The sequence below is a fragment of the Colletotrichum lupini genome, chromosome 3 (genome assembly GCF_023278565.1).
Source record: "Colletotrichum lupini chromosome 3, complete sequence".
Lineage (NCBI taxonomy): Eukaryota > Fungi > Ascomycota > Sordariomycetes > Glomerellales > Glomerellaceae > Colletotrichum > Colletotrichum lupini.
The window spans coordinates 1,088,013-1,111,177 of NC_064676.1; the positions used below are offsets into that span (position 1 = coordinate 1,088,013).

The 23,165-nt window shown below is 36.1% G+C and overlaps 3 protein-coding genes across 3 annotated transcripts; 1 reads left to right on the forward strand and 2 right to left on the reverse strand.

Annotated features, from left to right (window-relative positions):
• Positions 1-6,254: 6,254 nt before the first annotated feature.
• Positions 6,255-6,852, reverse strand: CLUP02_05053 (uncharacterized protein; the record flags this gene model as incomplete). Its single annotated transcript, XM_049284062.1, has 3 exons — positions 6,255-6,284; positions 6,352-6,732; positions 6,817-6,852. The coding sequence occupies 3 exons, from the start codon at positions 6,850-6,852 to the stop codon at positions 6,255-6,257; spliced, it is 447 nt and encodes a 148-aa protein (XP_049141205.1).
• A 371-nt stretch (positions 6,853-7,223) lies between these two features.
• On the forward strand, positions 7,224-17,858 carry CLUP02_05054 (uncharacterized protein; the record flags this gene model as incomplete). The annotated part of the gene is made up of 8 exons (XM_049284063.1): positions 7,224-7,405; positions 7,521-9,375; positions 9,436-9,503; positions 9,557-9,632; positions 16,196-16,660; positions 16,710-17,027; positions 17,094-17,168; positions 17,229-17,858. The coding sequence occupies 8 exons, from the start codon at positions 7,224-7,226 to the stop codon at positions 17,856-17,858; spliced, it is 3,669 nt and encodes a 1,222-aa protein (XP_049141206.1).
• Positions 17,859-18,582: 724 nt separating this feature from the next.
• CLUP02_05055 (uncharacterized protein) lies at positions 18,583-19,866 on the reverse strand (the record flags this gene model as incomplete). The annotated part of the gene is made up of 4 exons (XM_049284064.1): positions 18,583-18,681; positions 18,749-19,090; positions 19,151-19,466; positions 19,526-19,866. The coding sequence occupies 4 exons, from the start codon at positions 19,864-19,866 to the stop codon at positions 18,583-18,585; spliced, it is 1,098 nt and encodes a 365-aa protein (XP_049141207.1).
• Positions 19,867-23,165: the final 3,299 nt, after the last annotated feature.

The following is a 23,165-nucleotide window of genomic DNA, read 5'->3' on the forward strand; positions in this document are numbered from 1 at the left end:
TTATAGTTTTAATAAAATATTACTAAGCTCCGTAATATTGTCCGCTAGATATATAATAACTAAAGGATATATAAAAACTATATTAGCTTTTATATAAAAAACTTCTTTAACGCGCGCCCCTAATCCTTTCTTATGCTTATTATAATTATTTATAATTAACTTCTTATCGCGCCGCCCGCTTTTATATTTTAAGTCGTTAACTGAACGGTTATTTTAGCTCCCGCGCCCCCCGCTACCCCTACTACTCCTAGCTTTATAAACTTTAAGGTATATAAAATACGTTTCTTAGCGCGCATACTAACCCTCCTCTTTAATAACGCTATATTCTTAGTAATTACGTACTTCGTAAACTAGGAGTTTAAATAATAAGCATAAGCCTAAGTCTTATTTTTATATATATATACCTTATAGGGTAAAGTTATTTTAAGAGTTTAGGCCTTTGGGTTATAAAAGGTTTTTATTTTATTTATTTTAGGCCTCCGGGCCGCACTCTAAGTTCCGTTTATCGTTTACTTTTAGGTATTAAGTTTTTCTAAGCATAGCCTAAATTAATCATTTTTAACTATTTTAACTATTTATAATAGCTTCTTGCGTATTATAGAAGTTAAGAAGTATATAAAAATGTTCGAACTTAGCTCGTAAAAGGTTTTTAGTAAGTTTATTTATTAATATATTTTTTATTAATATATAAGTAACCTCGAAGCTATTTTTAGTATACTCTTATCTTAGCTATATATTTTATATATCGATATAGCGAAGTTAAGTAGCTATTCTTTCTTTTTCCCCTACGACGAGTCGAATCGTTTATTAATTATCGTAGTTAACTAACTATACTTCTCCTAGGTTAAGGGCAATATCCTTAAAAAGGCGCTTCAGAGCTATAGTCTCTTTTACGGTTTCCTTAAGGTAAAGAAACTTAGCTTTAGTAATTAATGTTATAACCGTCGCCTAGCGTACTAATTTCTATTAAATTAAGCTATTAAAAAGGAATATTATATATCCCTAAGATAATCGTCGTATTACTTCGTTATTTACGAAGCTAATATCTCTAATTAGAAATAATAATTGCGTACTTAGTATATTACTATAATAGAGCGCAAAATATCTTATTATATAGAAATATCGGATATAGTAGTTAATTACTTTAATATAGGTTGCGCTTAGGTTAGTTAGGAACCGTAATAATTACGAGTAAGTAAAGGCGACGTCTAGTCTAATTATAATAGCTATATAAAGCACACTCCCGACCTTCTCTTAATAGCTCTTTATTTCCTCCTTTATTACCTACCCCTCGTTTAGTTTAAACTCTTCTTAAGGAAGAGGGGTAGCTAGATATAATAAATCTATAAGGTTAAAGCGCTTAGTAACTCGCTCGATATATACGTCGTAAATAAAATAAACCTTATAAATAATATAGTCTTATAAAATCCGTACTCTAAAGAAGTAATTAATCGGTTTATTCTCTTTAAGGTTAATATATTTTTTTATACCATTAACGATCTCCTAAGCCGCATTTTAGTTATTTTAATAATATAAAATAATAAAGTTATCGACGTAGAATACTAATATTACCTTCTTATTTATAGTTTAATAAATATAGATCTCCTCGTAATTATATATTATATTTATACTATGGAGTATAGAAGTAAAGGTTTAGAACTAGAGAATTAATAAGTCTCGGAGGCTATATAGAGCGCGTTAAAGTTTACTTATTTTATTAGTAACCTTATATCCCTCTAAGAATTTAATAATTACTAACTTCTTACTCTTAAGAGGCGCGTTAAGGAATACGTTAATAATATTATACTAGTTTACTTTAAGGTCGAATTAAGTAGCTATTACTATTATAAGCCTAAAGGCCTTTGCGGCGAGCGTCGAAGCGTACGTATTTTATAAGGGGTTAAGTAGTTATATATCCCCCTTTATATATATACGTACTTTTACCTCGCTAACCTCGTTATTAACGTCGTACTTATAAGTATATACCTATTTTAATAAAAGTAAGATCCCTTATTTAGGATTATAGTCGACCTCTTTTTATATATTAATATCCCTTAGCTTTTTTATTTCTATATTTATAATATCCCTAAGTAACTTTTATAGTTACGGTAGGAGATATTTAATATTACTAAACTTCTTTAGTAAGCTTTAGAAATTAACTTTAGTAAGTCGTAGTTTTTAAACTCCTCTAGAGCGCTCTAAGTAGGTCTTATAAACTACTCCTTTTACTACTTAATAGAGTATTATATATCCTATACTACTTTCCTTTATAGCTTTTTATTAATTAGGTATAAAGGTAGAGAAAAAGCAGTCCTAAAGACGGTTATAATAATCGCCGTTTCTTATATTTAAATATAAGAGCGTTGCGAAAATACTATTATCGAAGCGTTATAAAGGTCTATAGGCCCGGTTTAAACGTCTAGGACCTAACGGAGCTTTACTTAGTACTTAATAAGGTAGTTCTTATAAGCTCTATTCTTATATAATAATAGAGGTTTATTATAAGGGTTCCTTATTAACGTCGACTTTAGTATTAAGAATTACTTTTTTATAATCGGTACTTCGTCTACCGCGTGCTTTAGTATTTTACTAAGAGCTATTAAAAATTAAAAGCTTAAAAACCTCCGTAATATATATAAGCGCTCGTAAAAAGGACTATAAACTACGTAGAGCCGTTTATAACTTAGTTACTATATCCCCTTCCTTATCCCTATCCCTAAGCTCGCGCAAGGGGGTTATTTTAGGGGTTAGTAATAATAATAAAACTATATTAACCTCTTTAGCCTTATTTACCGTACCCCAGAGTATATTTATTAGTTACTTAGCGTCCTAAATAGTTAAAAATCTAATAATAATACTATCCTTAATTACAAAGTTATTTTAAATATTAGTATTTCCGAAGTTTAGATCTACTTCCCTAAGTACTTAAATTAACTTATTATTAATATTAAAAAGTTCTTATATTTTTTAAATTACTAAATTTACTTACTTACTTACGATAGCTTATTCTTTATATATAGGATTATAAAAGACTTTTTTGTTAAACTTAATATTCTTTATAATAAATACCTACTTAAGCGCGGGTACTTAGACCCTATATAAGTTATACGTTTTTAGTATATATTTAACTAGGTATTTTATATACCCGCAGGGAAGTACTTTAAACTCCTTTTAATATATACCCCTCTTACGATCCCTATAAAGAGGGTATACTTAGTAGCTATATATATAGAAGCTACTAAGATACGGAGTAACCGGTTTAAAATCCCGTACTTAGTAACCCGTCTATTACTAACGTTAATACCGCTTCTACTAATTAATTTCTATTATAATAAGCAAATCTCCTTTATTAGCCTCTTATAAAGTAATATTATGAATAAAAATTACCGCTAGTACTATTTCGTTCTATAAATTCGTAAGGAGGTTTATAAAAAAGCATATCTTACGAGCTTTAGTAATTACGAGTTAACCTACTCTTTTAGCGTTATTTACGGGTTCTTTCGTATATAAAAATAGAAGTTCTATTCCAATTCTTAGCTCGCTATACTACGTTTTATATATACGTTTAATATTTATAGTTAAGAGAGCGGTCTTATTATTATTTTTAAAAAAGTAGATTAAAATCCTTTTTTAATAACAAATCGCTACTTCAAGGCTTTATAATACGAAAAGTACTTCCTCTTCTATTTTTATCCTTAAAGGGAACTCCCTAAGCTACTTATTATATTTATTAAAAACTATAAGTATATATTATTATTTACTAAGAGATAGTTCGAAGTAGAAGAGATCTTAGTATATATAGTACTATAGCTATAAGGCTCTTTTCGAGGGTAATCTTTTTAAAACTACTATTTTAGCTTTAGATAATATACATACCCTATACTTAACTTATAATAAAAGTTTAATACGTATACCTTAAGTCTTATATAGTAATTAACGAAGAGCATTAGGTCCGAGATAACTTATTTTAAAGTACTAGAGGAGCGCGCTATTAGACCTCTTATAAGTACGTTAATATAAGCAACGGAATTTTCTATAGCTAATTAGTAATATAATACTAACTAGGCTTTATAAAATACGCTTAAGGTTTATAAAAAAAGGATAGAATTAGAAGAGCTTATATTCGAAAAAGACTAGATTATTCTTTTGAATAAGCTACTTTTTAATAATACTCTTATAAAGCGTTCCCTATTATAAAGTATAATCTAGACCGCAATACTAAAATGCGCTTCTATTTAGTAAAGTCTCTAAGACTATATTAATATAAAATCCCTTAATATAAGTAACGTTCTAGAGCTTTAGATCGCAGGTTCCCTTTCCCTTAGGTCCGTTTAAAACGCCCTTTATAATATAAGTACTACGTGCGGTAATAAGTAATATAATAGTTCCTAATTTAATATAGTCTTTATTACTTAATAATACGTAACTCTTAGGTTTAAATAGGCTCTTATTATTAACTAAATATATTATTTTATAACTATTTATTACCGTATTTTTAAAAAGGGGGTAAGCGCTACTTATAGGGGTACTAAAAATTACGTTTACCTCTAAGTCTTAACTCTTTATAAGTATAATAACTACGTAGCCCTCGTCCTAGTTTATTAATAAGCTCGCTATAAGTTAATTAGAAGATCCTTTTAGAAACCTAAGTTTCTTAAGGGTTCTATCGTTCCTTAGCTAACTAGCTTTCTTAAGCTTACTATAAAATAATTTCTACTTACTTAATTTAATAATAGCGAGGACTTCTTCCATATAGCTCCTTAGTATTTATATTAATAACTTACTAACGTTTCGGCCTATAAGTACCTATTCTAATTTTTAGTACGCCGTAGAGCGCTATAGGTATGCGTAATTATAAAAATATATAACGTTACCCTTATTATTTATATCGTTAACTAAATTAGAGCGTTTAGTAAAAATAAAATAAGTCCCTCTTTAACCTAAAAGTCGTTTAGTATATACGTCTTAAGTTACTAAGTTAAATATATACGCAATTTCCTCGAGGGTCCTCGTATACGTTCTAAAGGCTATTAATTCGCTAAAGGTCTTATATATACGTTAGCTTTATATAGGGTTAAGTCTAAACTTAACTATAACTAAGAAGTTAAGTATAGCAATCTCTTTATTAATTTCTAAAATATTATACGTTTTAGCTTAAAAATAAGTAAACTATTACTCTTTATACTAGCGTTAAGGGTTAATTCCGGTCCTCGCTTTATTAAAGGCTTATTGGTATTCCTCTCGAACCGCATTCCTTATTACTAGTTCGGGGGGCGTAAATTCCTACTTTAGATATCTAATAATTCGCTATATACTAAACTTAGTACCGTTCTTAGTAGCTTTTTAAAATACGTATTCGTATAGTATAGTATTAACTAATTTTATTAACTACTAAATAAGGACTTTAATATAGGTATTAATAATATTACGTTCGTAAGCTATAAGTTACTCGTATTTAGTATCGAGCTCTTATTATTTTTAAATACTCTCGAGCGTATAAATCCTCTTTATAAGTACGGTATAAAAATAAATTTATTTACGTAAAGTAAGTAGCATAGTTAGCTTTATAAAAAGAAACCCGGCTTAGTTTTATAAATTACTTATACTTAAAGAAGTTAAAAGGTTCGTATTAAGAGTTATATTTAGAAGCTATTAACGGAGGATTTCTTAGTTTCTTTAGTTATTCTCGAACGCCTTATAACGGGCTTAGTAGACTCGTAGTTCTTTTTTATTATAGGTCGTAACTAATCGTCCGAATTCTAAGGGTAAAGTGAGCGCTATAGAGGGGTTAAGGAATGCGTTAAAATCTAGAGTATCTAAGTCGACGTACTTCTAAACCCTAACGCCCTTACTTATAGCGCGAAGTATATTAAACTATTTAATCTAACTATCGTAGCTAGTTAGTTTAGCTTAGGCTAAAGTAGGTACGAGTAAGTTAATTATTTTAAAGAGATCGTAAGAATCGTATTAATAAGTACGTTATCGTAGTATAGGGTCTTAACTAAGAGCTAGGCTTATAACTATTATAAGTTATAGTACGTAGTAATGGGCATACGGAGTATAATAAAAGTGGCTTAACTATTAAAGTGGAAATAGATAAAAGGAGAAGGTCTATATATACGATATCTGAGATAGATACGTGATTCAGCACGTGACGGGCACTTTGTGAGGTACGATTACTATCCCTGTTACGTGACAAATTACTACCACACTCCAAGCGTGGAATGTCTTAGGCAAGCGGACGCCCTTCACGTCTAGGCGGGGCCCTTCATCCAGGTATCTCGCTATATATTCTCTCAAACAGCCAGCATCCCATATCAGGTGATGATGTGGAAATGCCTCGCCCTGAACAGGTCCAAATTTGAGCATGAGCAAAAGGCGTAGCGCGAGGTTGATGGTAGACTCTTGCGCTTCAGAGTTTGGCCGCTCCCCGTCTTTATCGCAGAAATAGGCGGACACATCGGCTTTCGTGATCGAATTCGCAGTTGACAAGTAGAGAATGAAAGCCTTGAACTTTTCGGTTTCCTTGAGAGCCATGTAGAGACCGTTATGGTACCCGGCTATCACGCCCCATTGGCGATAGCAGTATCCAAGGTAAGCAGACTGACTACAAGGTATGGTGGTTGCCAGTCGTCCATAGCGAGCAACATCGGTAGGTTTCGGTAGACTACAAAGAGTCTCAGCGAGGTCTTTGAAATCGGCTTCTCCAAACTCTGTCATTTGACAACCGTGCTATATGTCGGGTTGAGATTAGAAGGTAAAGGAGTTAGAACAAAACTTGACTAAACGAAAACATGCGAGAATACCTTTGTATACATTGTCTAAGACAATAATATCAAGCTGTCGCCCCATTTCCCAAAATCAAGGCGGCAGTCCTCCTATGATGGATGCACATCCTCTAGCGTTTTTACACTTCTGAGCAACCTATGACTATCCCCTGTTCCTCCCTCCCTTGCGTCAAATAAACTGCTCAGTTACACAAATGGTACAGAGACAGATGGAAATTCCCGCTAGATATTGTCTAATAAAACGTTCCCATTGGTTAAATCCATAGGTCACAAAATTGTGGCTGGATTGCCCCGAAGGTCGGATGTGATGATAGGGTGACACGGCATGCGTCCTCGAATTCCGCTTGGCTCATTCGTCAATCACTGGCCGCTGAAAGCCACGCCGCCTCGTTTTGCAGGGCACGCCTTTAGCAAAGTTGCCCTATATCGTCCGCCATGTCCGCGAAGTCGTCACCGGAGGGGAAATGGCACCGTATTTCTGCTCTTAAACCTAGCACTAACATTGTCGTTCTCCTTGGGAAATCCCCTCAGGCATGGCATTACATTGGGGTCAATTTCGCGACATACAATGCCTCAATTCAGGCGTCCGAGATGGCCAAACCCTCAAGACTCCTGCGGTCACGAGATACTCAATACGATTCTCACGAGGAAAAAGGCATGGTTCGCAAATGGACTAGCCCTTGAAAAGTATTCCACAGACTTAGAACCAAATCTTCAAGCAGCCTTGAATAGCCTCGGTCTTGAGCGTGGCGAGATATATGTTCGACTTTACATGATCGGCCGGGCTGAAACAACATCAGAGCCCACGATCATGGTCTGTTGCATGAACGAAAGCATCAGGTCTCGCGTGAAAAACGAACTACGAGCCAATCCTACACTACGAGCCTGTCGCGAGTTCCTCGTCCATGGGCTGCCGCACCCGCTTGAGCAACTGCGTCCAGCACGACCTCTGGCAGGAACTAGCAACAACTGTAGTCGTTACGAAGAAAAGCTTGAAACAGACTTGCCTTCTAATGTAGCTTCGGGCGATGAGGTCTTTTCGCCGACTGCGTCGCTAAGCTTGGGACGCCGTCTGTTCAAGCCTCCAAACGACAACGAGGCTATTCTTTGGGCCACGGGTGGTGTTTTTCTTCATATCGATGGCGCATGTCTTCAACTCACAGTTGAGCATGGTCCAAGTGACTTAGACGCGGATCAAGATTCTCCTTCTACGCTAGAAACGGATCTGGACGCCTTCTCAATCAATGGGAGCGAGGATGACGAAGAAGAGGAATCCTTGCTCACCTACGACGTCTTGAGTCAAGGGAGTATCACTCCGAAAAGGAGCTTTCTTTCGCAAAGGTCATTTTCGATCAACCGATCAGAGAGTTCTTCATGGGACAACGAAAGCTCCATTGCAGAGGATTGGCCCTACGGAGACAACCATGATACTGGATCTGATGCTGAACCATCGCGTAACTCAGGGTATCGAACTCGGAATTCTATCGACGATATCCAGCACCTCGAAGCTACAAAAAGTGTCGGAGTGATTAGTATTCGCGCCAGCCAAGGCTCATCCCCAGGGCTCGATTACGCCCTTATACACACACCACCCCCAAAGCCATGCGATTCCGTCAATGGGTTCACTGTTCCGATTGGGAACGCAACGAGATCCCTCTACGTCTGTAGAAGCGACTTATCTCCGCCAGGAGAGAAGAAGATACTTATAGTTGGGGATGGTGGATCTATTCGTACCGGAGACCTCCCACCAGGAACGACTCTGTTCAAAAGAACCGGTCTGAACTCCTTCCAACACTTACAAATTGTGCGACTCATCGGCAGCAACTTCGTCTTTGGCGATTCGGGAGGGGCAGTGCTAGACCAAGAATCAGGCGCCTTCTACGGTCATGTTGTGAGCGGCAGTCCGGGTACGGGTATAGGTTACCTGGTGCCAGCAACCGAAGTGTTTCAAGATCTGAGCTCGAGGGGCTTTCAAGCAGAACTACATGGACGTCATTTTTCCCAAAGCGTGCAATACGACATGGATAGATCCAACAGCTGGTTGGATGATCAACTCAAGGCCAGCAAGTTCCCCCGTAGGGATGCCTCAACTCAAACCGAATTTGCCCTGCTACCTACGCCGCCCTTGTCGCAGGTGGGCAGTGACTCCTATCAGCCTCGCTTACGAACTCCATATTTCGTAAGTCCCATCGAATTTGGTCATAAATCATTTAGATCTCGCTGGCCATATTTTGTCGGCCCCGAGAGATCAGTGCTAGCCACTTGGTTCAACGACAGGCTGCTAGACGACCTGCAAAATATCGGTGCTGAGGATCTGTGGTCGATGTTCTTCGAATCCAGTGCATCCACATATTCTGGAAAGATCGAAGCGCTTCGGAACTTTTGTCGAACAGCAACACTGGAATCCCTGGAGATGGGTGTGTCCAAAGTGTCCAAAGTTTCGACGATATGGCTAGATCAGCGAGAACATCATAGCCTCGGAAACCGATCTACCCCGGGAGCTCTCACAGCCGGAGAACTATTCAAACAATTGAAGCTCAAGGTGCGCTTCTCATCCCACATCTGCAATGCTTTGTATTTGCCGACTGTTCCAAATGCTCATCTCTCGCTAGCGATTTGGTGAACGTGGTTATGTTGATGCCGACAGACGAATAATGTACGTTCTGGTACGACAATTCGCCCATCTTCTCAACTTGCTAATGCCCACATAGATTTGTGCAGAACCTTGACCCTTCCTCAGTACTGTGCCTTGCGACCACATGTTCAAGGACAGAGCGAGATGGGTTAGGAAATATCATTTACAGACATATAATGTTTCGTCCCTATTTTGGCGTCACGCTACGCGTAAGTAAAACAACCTTCCTCCTATATACTTTTTCTTAGCACGCACTATTAGTATAGGCCACTCTACTATACTAACCTCCTTAATAAGGCCTATTCTACCCCCCTTTCTCCTATATTAACTATAACTAGCTTAAATAACGGCCGCTATATACTATTATAACTATTACCCTCTTTAAATACTTTTAATACCCTCTTAAGCTTTATTACGATTATCTAATTTATATTACTTTAGTCCCTAACTAAAAAACGCCGTATTCCGGACTTTATTAAAGTAATACTTATAACCCCTAAGATTATAAAAGTTCTAATTATAAGACCTAAGCTAGATACGTTTATTACTACGACTTAGCTTAGATTAATAATAATAACCTAACTCTTCCCTAACTACGGAGCGCGTTTTAATAAGATTATAATTATTAATAAGATTAGGACCCGTCTCTTTAGCCTTTATTTTATAAGGGATATTACTCTTATAACTATTTAAAAGTCCTTTTAGCTATTAAAAAACTCTAAATATGCTATTATTATAAGCTATTATATTACTAAGCTCGAGGCTCTTTTTAAAAAACCTTAGTTATTACTTATTAGAACCTCTTAATATAAGCCGGATTATAAAATTATAATAGGCCTCTTTTTTATTAGAGTACTTTTTTAAAACTCTAGCTATTATACTTAGCGTCTTATTAATTACTAGCCCTAGGGGCTTATAGCTCGAGCTTTAAATATAATAAGTAACTTATAAAAAAGAGCTAAAAACGCACTTCCCTCCCCTAATACCTATATTTTTATTTACTTTAACCCTAAGAATCCCCGCTATTAAGTAAAGGTACGGTTTATTTATAAAAAAGTTATTAAAAACTACTTACTTAAGGGTAAAAATATTAGCCCAGTAACTAAGGTTTTAACTAGTTACGTACTTACCCTAAAGACCTTAAGAGCATAATAAGCTATACTTAATCGCTATACTTAGCTACTTAAACTCTTTAATATAATTATTATTAAAAGATCTGAAATTTAGTCTACTTATATTATTAAAAGTATTAAGACTTAGATCCCCGGCCTTAATAAGTAACCCCTCGACTTTAGTATATACGTTTAGGACGAGGTTAAAGTAGTAATAAAAATAACCCCCCTGTACTACTAGACCTCTAGCTTAACAAATAGCCCCCGCATAACTTATATTATATCTTTCCTAAAACTAATAAAAAGGCCTTTTAATATTTTTAAATTAGTAATAGCCTAACTACTTACTTACCGACCCCTTTTTAAGTAATACTAAGTCTACTTAAATTAGTATAGCTCTAAGGACTATATTAAAACTTAACGCTACTATTATTATAAAAAGCTAAGATATAATAATAACTATACTACGATCGTTCTTTAATACGCAAATTACTAGGGGCTATATATAAGTAACTATATAAGCTATTTTATATACCCTTAAAAAAAAGATAGTACTATTATTTACTAAACCTCTTAATAAAAAAAACTCTTATATAAAGTAAGTAGAGAACTTTATATATAAGCTACGAAGCTTAACCTCCCCCTAAGCCTTACCCCTAAGTTAGACCTTATAAAGTCCTTAGGTACTTAGCTCTAAAATAAGATTATAAATATTAAAATAGAGAGACTTACTAAGGATATTATTTAGAGGTTTATAATTATTAATATAGCTATATATAATACTAAAAACTACCTAAGTAAATAAGAATAAACTTACTTAACTATTATAAAGTTAAATAGTATTATAAATTTTATTTTAAAAAGTAATAACTACCCCTTTTTTAAGAAATAGGGCTCTAAACTCCCCCCTAAAAATAACTTAGAATACGAAGAGCCTACTTTAAAAAAAAAGAATAAAAATAAATATAAAAGCGCCTCGCATAAGCGCTTTATAACTACTTATAACTAGCGTATTTAATACGTATTAAAATTAAAATATTATAAACTAACGTATAAAAAAACGGCCGTAAGTATAACTACGCCCTTATTACTACCGAATTCGAATAAATAAACATCCTATTATTATAAGAGCTATAATATAATATAAATAAACTATAAAATATTACTAAATCTTACCCTAGCTTTACCTTATACTCGCTAATTTAGAACTAAGTTATAATTATTAATAGACCCCGGGTCCTTATATATATCTACCGGACCTTCTTATACTTAGTAACGTTCGATATTATAAAGCTCCCTTACTAAGACTTACTTAGAGTACGTATTTTAAGATATTATATTTTTAATATCTACTATACCCTTAATAAAAAGTATATATTAATAATACTTAATTACTAAACCCCCCCGCAAAAGCTATTTATTATAGGGGATCTAAACTTTTATTATACTAATTAATAACCGGGGACCCCTTTATATACCCCTAAGAACTACTTTATTAACTAAATAAACGGCTACTACCTTATTATACTAAACCCTATAGGGGTCCTTATTTATAAAGTGGGTAACGTACTTAACTTAACTATTTTTAATATCCTCTTAGCCCGGACTTAGATTACTAACTATATATATATTAAATTAGATTATAATACCCTTATTACGACTATCCCCCTTCTTATTAACTTAAGTAATACGTATTAGCTAAGAAAAAAAAGCAGAGGATTAAACTAAAGAATATATTATAGTTCGTAAAGAGGGTTAAGGAGCTAACCTAGGTATTATATATTATATATAATACTATATAAGACCTCGATCTAATTATAGAGAGCCTTAATAACGTATTTTAGTATACCTATACTTCTTCCTTTACCCTATACTATATAAGGAGTAGGGGGATAAAATAATAAGATAAATCGTATACTAAGGCTGATAAACGCTTTAAAGCGGTATACGTAGCCGACCCCTAATTTCTTATTATAACTATAGCTAATTAGTAACGTAATAGTACTATATAAAGGGCTAAGGCCGCTATATAAGCTAGAATAGTCTTTTTTATTAAAAAGGATTTAGATATATACCGAATTATAAATTAGAACCGGCCTAGGCCTTAGGTCTAATCCCCTCTTTTATAAAATAATAAGAATATAGTTACCGAACTTACTAAAAAAGCGATACTCTTTTAAAAAAAGCTTTTAAAGCGTATAATTATAAAAGACGACGTATATTTTGACCTTATAATATACCCTTAATAATTATTATTTTAAGATCTTATTATTTATTAATACGAAGTAAATAATATAATACTTAGTATAGGAAATACTACCCTTAGTATAAATAATATTATAATTTTAATACTACGGGCTTACTAGTTATATATTAATAACTACGTCCGTTATTTTTACTAAGCCTATCTCGTACTTAAATACTACCCTAAGGCCTAGTAAGACGCTAAAGTAATAATAATACCGAAGCCTAATTAAAATATACGTACTTATAAAAGCTAGCACCCGATCTTATTTTTAATAACCCTAGAGAAGGGGCTAGAGCGCTTTATAGCTAAGAAGATATTTTATATTACTATTACTTAAGGCGTACTTAACTTATAAGTAGCCGGGGTACTACCTAAATAATTAACTACGGATATAGCTAAGGTAATAGCCTACAATATATAGGCTACTTTTAATAAAAAACTAGTTACTATTATTATTATAATAAATATTAAAAGAGCTTTTAACTTAGTACTATATAACCGGCTATATAATTAGCTCTAGGCATAGGGTTAGCTTAAGAATATTATTACCTAAGTATAATACTTTAACTAGTCGCACCGAGCCTCGGTTTATTATAAAAAATACTAAACTCTTATATCCCCCCTTTTTTACGGTTTATTATAGAGGTTACCGATCTTACTTATTCTTTTTTTATTATATACTAAGTAGATTTATTAAATTAGCCCGGAGTCCTCTAAATTCGGCTATATTAATAACTATATAATATTAAGCGTTAAAAAGGACCTTATTAAGGCTACCTCCTAGGTATAGTAAATTCTAAATAATACTATTACTTAGGGTAGGGATAATACTATTTAGTTTAATCCTAAGAAAACCGAAGTCCTTTATTTTATAAAATAGACCTCGCCGAGGGCTAGAAATATTGCCCCCCCCCCTATTTACTACGGTAATAAGGAGATTAAACCTTACGAAAAAGGTATTATAAAATAACTAGGTATTACTTTTAATAAGAAACTACTTTTCTATAGCTATATCGCTAATTACCGAAGTAAGGCTAGGTCTATAACTAACTATATTAAAAGCCTTAATAAAGTCTTTAATAATACGCCCCTAGCTACTATATATAAAATAATTTATATTATCGTTATTCCTAAGGCCTTATATAGCGCTAAGCTATAGTACCCCGGCCCGACCTAACCTATTTTTAAAATTAGGGTTAATTCCGAAATACGCGCCTAACTAGAAGTCTAATACGGGCTAAAGTTAGTTATTAAGACCCTCTAAACCTTTATTAATATTACTTTAAGGGGCTCCTTTTTAATATAGCGGATTATATTAATTATAGCGCTACTGCGCGAGGTAAGTATATTATTAATAAAGCTTTTTTTAAACTCTTTTAGAAACTACTATATTATTAGGCTTTTTATACTAAACTACTCTTATCCCCTAGCCTAGAGGATTTATAATTATAAGCTACTATATAACTATAAAAACCCCTCTTACTTAATTATACTTATTTAAATAGCTAGTTAAGTTAAACGTCCCCTATAACTAGCCTTATTACCCCGCGACTTTTTAATTATAAATAACTTTAATAATATTTAAAAAATAACTAAAATAAAAAAAATATAAAGCTATTACGAATAATATAAATCTCTCCCTATTACGTATATTATAACCTATATAAATAGGTTATAAATAACTCTAAAGACTACGGGCTTTGGGTATACTATTTACTAAGGACCGTAACTAATTTATTTTAAATACTACCGCCTCCCCTAAACTAAGGTCTTTAATACTAAAATAAAAGGGGCTATTATAAGTCTTTACGCGGCGCTAAGGCTTAAGAATAAGTCTATTATAACTATTATAATTTATTTAAATAACTAGGCCGCTATTAAGTACCTAAATAATACCCCCCCCTTATCTTTTTAATAAGCTATTCTTAAGTTTAAAGAGCTTATTAAAAACGTTAAGGTCCCCGTTACTTCTTATTAAATACTTAGCTATAAGAGTATTATAGAGAACGAAATAGTAAACTAATTAGTTAAAAAAAGTATTATTATAAGTCCTTTTAACCTACTTATATACCCCCTAACTATTACTTATATTAAGTATCGTACTTAAGAAAAATAACTAACTATATTCCGGGGCTAGTAAGAGGATTATTAACTAGACTTTTATAAGGCCCTCGCCTTATTTATTAATAATACGGCGAGCCCCGAGCTAAAGTTACTTATATAACGCTAGCTCTATTAGCTCCTCTTAGCTAGGTCTAGCTATAAAGACTATACTATATATTACTACCTATATAACTATAATAATACTAACCTCTACTACTTATATAAAAAGAAAAAAGTACTTAACTATATTTATTATTACTATTTAATCTTGCGCAGGGGCACGCTATAGTTTATTTAAACTAACTTCGTTTAATATTAACTCAGTAAAGACTAATTTACTTATATTATACTACTATAGAGCTCCTAGTTCTTTATTAATATCTACCTAAAATAAACTAATATTTATTAAAATCGGGTTAGTGCGCGCGGAATTAGTTATAATAATACTAAACCCGTATTTATTACTAAATAGTACGGCTATAGTAAAAGTATTAGGGTGCCCCCCTTAGCCCTTATATTAATAAACCGACGTAATAAGACGTATTATATAGTTTATATCCTAACTAGCTATTTAGAATAGACCTTTTTAAACTAAACCCCCCTACTATAATAAGTTTACTAATACGGCCGTTAGCTCCCCTAATAAATATTAATCTTATAGGGCGAGTACGTTAATACGGCTCGTTTAATTAGGATACGTAATAAGCTATATACCCCTTCGGCCTTATAAAGCTTATATTTACTTATAATAGCGCTAATAGTAGTATTACTCTTTATTTATATTATATTAATACTTTACTTTACTATATAATATAATATATTACCTTATATTATAATATATATTATATACCTCCCCCCCTTACCTTACTATTTTATACTTTATATTATACTACTCTTCCTCTACTTACTAAAAGAGCTAGACTTTTTACCTCGGGTAGTAATACTTATTATAGTATAATAACGGTCTTTTTATAAATATATAAAATACTACTTAGTTAGTTTATTATATTACTAGCGTAATACTCGAACCTCGCTAAGTACATTTACTCTAAGTTATAAAATAGTACGGGGGGCTATACGTAAATAGAAGGGTTAATTTTAGATTATATATTATACTATTTTATAAGAAGGTATTATATAGGCTCTACGGGGCACGGCACACGGTTTTATAATTTTAATATAATATAGTCGCCTTTTACCTCACTTAAGGACACTACGGCGTAAAATAGCATAAATAAACAAATAAAATATGCGTAAGTAAAAGGGAAAACCATCTGTCGTGGCAAATTGGTTACTGACAGAGGAAAAGCCATCAGCTTTGCAAACGTTCGACCTAGAGTTCCACATTCCCATGGTCGCCCTGAGATCTTACGCAGGAAAGGCTCAATGTTCGGGCAGCCCTATTAAAGAAGCCCACCAGTCGACTGATGTTTCGTTTCTCTTTCCGGCCAAACATGGATCTTCGACAAGTGGTATTTCTCAATTCCTACACCAAAGCCAAGTTTCACTCTTGGTCACGGGATTCGACGAGAATCGATGGACGGCCTTTTGCTTTGTACATGCTCCTTCCGAAGACCAAGAAAATTCTATACCACTTATCAACGACTCTGACGAAGAGCTACTGACGGATCCAGTGTCCTGTGGCAAGCTACCGGTTGGGATGCCTTGGAATCCAAGAGAATACTTTCTTGCGGTTCTGCGAGTTCGCCTCAAACACTTGGCTCGGGAGTGGGATCACACCGTACGATTTCTCGAAACAACAATAAGGCATCAGGTAAGTTCATCTCCCCGTTTGAAATTCACCTCATTAATGGTGCCCATAGATGTCCTATTGGCCAGCCAAAGGTACCCAAAACCTTGTGTTGAAGAATGACATCCTCGAAGCTCAGGACCGCTTAAGACGCAGTCAAGTTCTGATCATGCATCTCATCTACACTATCTCGGGAACCCTGGCAGAGTGGGACAGATTTCAAGAAGACGCCTTGGAGTCATATTTCGACGACTTGCAGAACCGAAAATCGTTCTCGCACGATGCTTTCCGTCGTGATATGTTAAAGTCACTTGAGAGCGTCAAGCAATCCGAGACTTCCTTACGAAAGATTAAGGACCTATGTATAAGCAGAAACTCTCAGTACTCCATGGTAAATTTATTGCGGCATTTCCATTGACACAGTTGCCTTACTAACGCTTTCTGACAGGCCTATCAGATTTCAGCGACGAAAGCATATGAACCTACCGTCCCTGGGGATAGGCTCCTTAAATTCATTACAGTGATGGGCCTGGTAAGTCCTCTCCATCTGTGTGTGGGTGAGACATCTTACTCATTTGATGATCTTTTGTAGCTATTCATGCCACTGTCACTGAGTTTCTCGATCATTGGCTCTGATATCGGTCATCTACAACGCACTTGGCCCGTACTTTTAGGAACGACGATCGGTATCATGGTGATAATGTTGCTGTTCATAGTAGGGGCTGAACTCGGACTACCAACCATTTTCAAACGCATACATGCCGGGGGATTGCTTCTCAAGAAAAATCTCAAGGAGGGGTTTTGGGCTATGAAAGGTATACTTCGACTGCCAGTGACCAAGTCTTCACATGCCATGGCAAAGCAAGAGGTATCTTGTCAAGAAGATGGAATCGAACTAGGGACCTTTCATTCACCAAATGTCTTGGACTTGAGGCAACCTGATCCACAGCTCATCACCACAGGACCCTCCAATGCTCAGCTGTCCTACCTCAGGCCTTCGAGTCGACAAATTCGTGTCGCACAATGGTCAAAAGAGTACCCAAACATTCTCACTCAAGACCCAATCAAGGTCTACCTTCCCCTTCCCAAACCTTCCCTCCAAACCAAAGAGTGCAACAAGCCACAGGCAACGAGGCGCTTCGTACGTCGGCTGAGAACATCTTATTGGGAACACGAAGTACAACCACGGGACTACCAGGCACCTGAAGGCAGCGTAGTATAACTGTACCGATACTAGATTGTCGGGGGCTCCTCGAATTTCTCTCTTAATATACGAACAATCATTTTGTATAACGGGAGCTTTGGTGTGCAAGGCGCAGCCAGCTCAGGCCTGGAACTAAAGGTTTCCTTGGATTTGACACCTGGCGTGGAAACCTCATACTATCTCATATACGTCGGGTGACTTGTTAGGACCGATGCATAGGTTCTTTCAGTAATCAGGACACGGAAGAAGTTGAGCGACGTAGGGCACAACATATCAATTTCATGCTCTGAGAATACACGTGATGTGAAACGGGATCGCTTTGTACAAAATGGTAAATACTCTTCGAAAGTGGAAACATGGATCCGTCGAGCACATACCGTTGTTCATGTTCTCTTTGGCTGGACATGTGAATGGCCTGCTCTATATAAAAGACATCGTTACTCCACAATACCAAGGTGGAACACGTTGCTCCGTTGGCACACGCGATTACGATATGTGCGGTCATCGACGACTTGCCACTACTAATAGTCGGCGGTCTTGCCTCATTTCCCCTATTTTCTTAGGTGTCTGTATCTACCTTACTCAAAAGGTAGTAAACGAGTAGGGAAGTCTTTCATAGTGGGTTCATAGAAGCATAGACTTTAGACAATGCGCATCAAATGCTTAGATTCAAGAACCAAAATTATGGTATACAAGCTCTTCTCAACATTTCGAAACGTCTTGTCTCTCTTAGCATGCGCACCTATCTTCCACCACAGTCTTCATGTGAGATCACTGATTCAAGCATGGCTATTCTACATGGTGCTGCGGAGACTGGTTGCTGTTGTCGCCAACTGCTCCGCTAGAGCACATATGCAAGTCACGCATATGAATCATTTGCCGTCCCAGTCAAGGTGCGGCTCCCGAACCTCCACAATTTCTCGGTTAGTGATAGCAATGTAATCTTCCTGTTGAGCCAAGAGTCGCTTCACAGCTCCGACATCGATCGGCTTCTTCGCTTGATGAATCTCTTCTAGGGTCCCGTGTATTGCTTTCAGTCGTTCCTGCAGCACCTCGATCCTATACTTTGCCCATTGATAGTACAATTCAGAGTGCTCAGATATTGGTCGGATAGATGTCAGGACCGAGTCGTCCTTGATGCATGGGTCTCGGGGCCGAAAAGATGTGATCATCGTGATACGCTCCGCGCCTCCGATGGCTGCAAGAGCTTGATGTTCGACATATCTGCCTTGAAGAATGACTGCAGATCCCTACTGGAAGTCAGCACATCAAATAATCAAATCAGCTACATATGGAAGGATTGCACATACCATCTGTGGGCCCCTGACCTTGAGAATTTCGCCCGTTCCCGTCTTGATAGCTGTCTCCCCACCTACCATGTTCGTCGCATCACTCATCATGACAACACACACAAAAGGAAAAGCATCATAATGCCATTTTGTGACGGAGGTGTTGTTGCTAGCATTCATCTGGGTCCTTTCCTGGTCGCCGGTCTTGCTCTGTACGGAGATGTTGATGTTGCCAACTTCGTACTGGATGTTGGGGATGAGATCCACCCCAGCGACTTGGGAAATGACAGCCAAAGTCTTCGGATCGTTCCAGGCTTGGTTCATGAACGGCGCGTACCTGCCTCCTATGTGAGCTCTGCGATAACTTTTGACTCGTCTCAATGGTGAATAACATACTTTGGGCAGTGGCCACGCAACTGACAGGGCGCGAACCTGGTGCTGTGAAGGCAGTTCTCCCAGACCTCGGTCGTGAAGATCTCTCGTCTCATGTACTGGATGGCCTCTTCAGTAAAGAGAGGGAACGGCTCCGAGCAGGCCACTTGAGAGATTCCAATATCCTCGGGCAGAGAAACATCTTTGAGAGACAACTTCTTGGGATCGTTGACGAATGCAAGATGCTTGTCCGGGTTGAATGTTTCGGTTTTGGCTGGGGTAGCTGGGTTCAGGTTGTCCTTGATGATGGGCGTGAAGCTGAGCTTTGCCAAAGGGGATGGAGTTGCGAACGCGATATCAGCCATAGCTGTGTTTACAGTTGATGGGTCGGGGTTTATGAGTTCTCGTAAGTAGAGTAATTGTGGCAACACAAATGTTTCGATATGTCTTGATAGCTACGATATTCTCTTCTCACCATAACGAAGGCCTCTTGATATAATTAAGAACTCAGAGGTGTGATGCACAGCTCATGTTTCACAGGCACAACGTTAGCACAGCCATCGCCGACGGTGTGTGTGCCACCTCGAGTTTGTTGGGCATCAGGCCGCCTGACAGTGCCTCCGAGCCAAAAAAGATTGTCGATATCTCATCCAGGGCCAAGCAATGCATGCGTTCACGTGTGCCTCGTTTCATTGTTGTGATTCTAATCTTTTCGAGTAAGAAATTCCGCGATATCTGACATGCAACCATCTCGGCTTCTCATTATCGAGTGTGATGTTCACAAATAAGCCGATCCGAGATCGCACCCGATCCCTGTCACCCGCGCCCCCGCTTGCGGTCATTAGTCCCGAGACCTGCTTGTCCCTCCGAACCCCGCACCGAAGACGCGCTTGGGTGTCCGGCTCTCATTTCAGTTTCCCTATCAAGACAGTATGTGGGACGTGGCACCGATGAACGACTACCGGTGCCATGAGACGATAAAGATGAATCCTGTCAACCACCTGGGCGAAATGCCGCGAATAGGAGATCGCTTCATCTTACACAGGTCCTTGAGCATCAATCGTTATCACCTCGCGCATTGACTTCCTGTCTGATATTCCCTCACAATGTCTTCCTTCACATCCTGTTGGTATACACGTAGGCAGGTCAGACCTTTTAGGTCGCAACTAGGTCAATAGGTCAGTATAGGTCTATTGCGTGTGTATAGGAGGGGAAGATCGTGGGCAGAGCCCGCGGTCCCTCAGTGGGTATAGGTAGGTGGAAGGGTCCATCTACACGGGCCCAGACTGCCTACCTACTACCCCTACCTAACTACCTAATAGGGCCCCTTTTCTGCCTCGTAATCTAACATTAGCAGTCTTCTACTTTTATAGCAAAAAAGGCTAGAATAGGGGCTAGGTCCCCCGCTAGCGAGAACTAGTAGTAGAATCTATAGTTAATCCCCTATTTAGAAGTACCTAAAGCCGTATACTAAAATTTTAACATAGCTTCCGCTATAATTATTCGTATAGAAATTTTAATATCCCCTCCTTCCGATTACTTCCTAATCTTTTAATATATATAATCTATATACCTAAACTCCTCGGAAATCGTTAAATCTAGCGTAGTTAAAAAAGAGCTTTTTATTAGTCTAACTATGCCCCGAATACGTATATTTCTCTCTAAGCTAAAGCCCGAGAGGCGTATACGTTCGCTAAACGACTTATTACTTATAGTATATTACTATTTTAACTACGTATTACCTATCCTTCTATCTTAACTATAATAATTCCTTTGCTAACGAATTGTTCGAGGGATTTGTTTAGTATGCTCTTTATAAACCCGTTAGCTAGGTTATCGTCGCTACTAATTTAACGGATCTTATAAAGCTTGCGGCGTTCGTATAATTACCTAAGTACTATAATATCTATTATAAAGCGCTTTTCCTTCGTAGTACCTAGCTTAACGAGGTATTTATATAGTAAGTATAAATCTATATAGACTATAGTAGGGATCTTTAAAACGTCGAGTTATTTAATAATAAGGTCTAAGGTAATTAAAATAGTATAAGCGACGTTAACGCCTACGACTATTCCGTAAACCTCTAATACTAGTACGCTCCGGGTGATCCTTTTGCTCTTTATAAAGCTATAGTAAATAATATTATTATTAATCGTAAAGCTCTCGTTAGTCTATTCTTTATTTATAAAGATAATAATATAACCTAGTTATGAGGTATAATTAGCGTTATTTGCGAATAACCTATTTACGAAGACGAAGAGTTTAGCTATAGTTAGATTTAATAGTACGAATATAAGCCCTCGGTCTAAGTAATCTATTTACTATTTAATATAATAGTTTAGCGTAGCGTAGTTAATAAATAACGGATCTACTTAGTATTAAGTAGTAAACGACGTATTAAAAGCTACTTTTAGTTAATAAATTAATATAATATAGGCACCTCGAGCTCGCTACTTAACGAATTATTATTTAGTATCTAATACCGAGGGGTTAACTTACTTAAGCTTCTTTTTTTAGTTCTTCTATTTAAGTACTATATTAATACTTTTTAGTAAGATAATCCCGCCGTTAAAGATAAGTAGCTCGTTAGCTAATAGTTACTACTTTAGTTTAGTTAGTAGCTTAGCGCGCTTAAGCTCGGTTTCTTTTTTTTAGCTAAAAGTCTTATTTAATAGTTTAATAGTATTATCGGTTTATATACTAATAATTCCGAATAATCTGCTTTCTCCTATCGAGACTAATAAGTATAGATCGAACGTAGATATTATTATTTAAAGTATTTTTAAATAATACTTACTATATATTACTTATTAATAGGTACTAGATTTTATAAAACCGTATAGTAGCTATACGACGTATAGAATAGTACCTTTAGGGTATAAATAACGGATCTAAGCTAGTAATCGGGCAAAAACCTTATAATAAAGAGGTTAGCTCGATTATATATATACTTAAGTAATATCTCGTAGCTAGACGACGTGGCCTTCCCGGATCAGGGTCGGGGCTAGGGCAAGGATTAGACGTTAATTAGTTCTTTAGATTATTAGCGACTACGTAAGGATCTCTTTCTTCCCCTCGTTATTATACCCTTATATAATTAAATAAGACTTTTCGATAGGGTTAAGTTTTAAGTTCTTAATCTCGTTAACAAATCGAGACTTAAATATCCTTATATCCCTATGCTTAGGGCTAAGTTAAACGAATTTAATTACCCCTCTCTTTACTAGTCCTAAAAGCTCCTTACTAGTAGATTCTATAAAAAGTGCTCTTAGGGTAGTAATAATACCCTTACTACGGAGCTTAGTAGCTAGCTTAAGATTTGCCTCTTTTTTAGATATAAGGTAGGTTATAATTATAAAAATATTACTATAGCCGCGCTATATTAATATTCTTTTAGTCCTCTTACTCCGTAATAAAGGGTCGTCGTTAATTATAATAACGATCTCGTCGAGGACTTTATTTATAATAGTATTATTATTAGTTAGCTAGTTAACCGCGGGGATTAGTAAGCGGTCGACGTGCTCTATTATTATAGCCGGCGGCTCGGGGTCGACCTCTTCCGAGTACTAGGGTTTAATTATAATAGCCCAGAAGCTTATTAGGCCGTAAAGTAATTTTACTACGTAAGTAGTACTATTTATTAAGACGAGCTTAAATAGGCCTT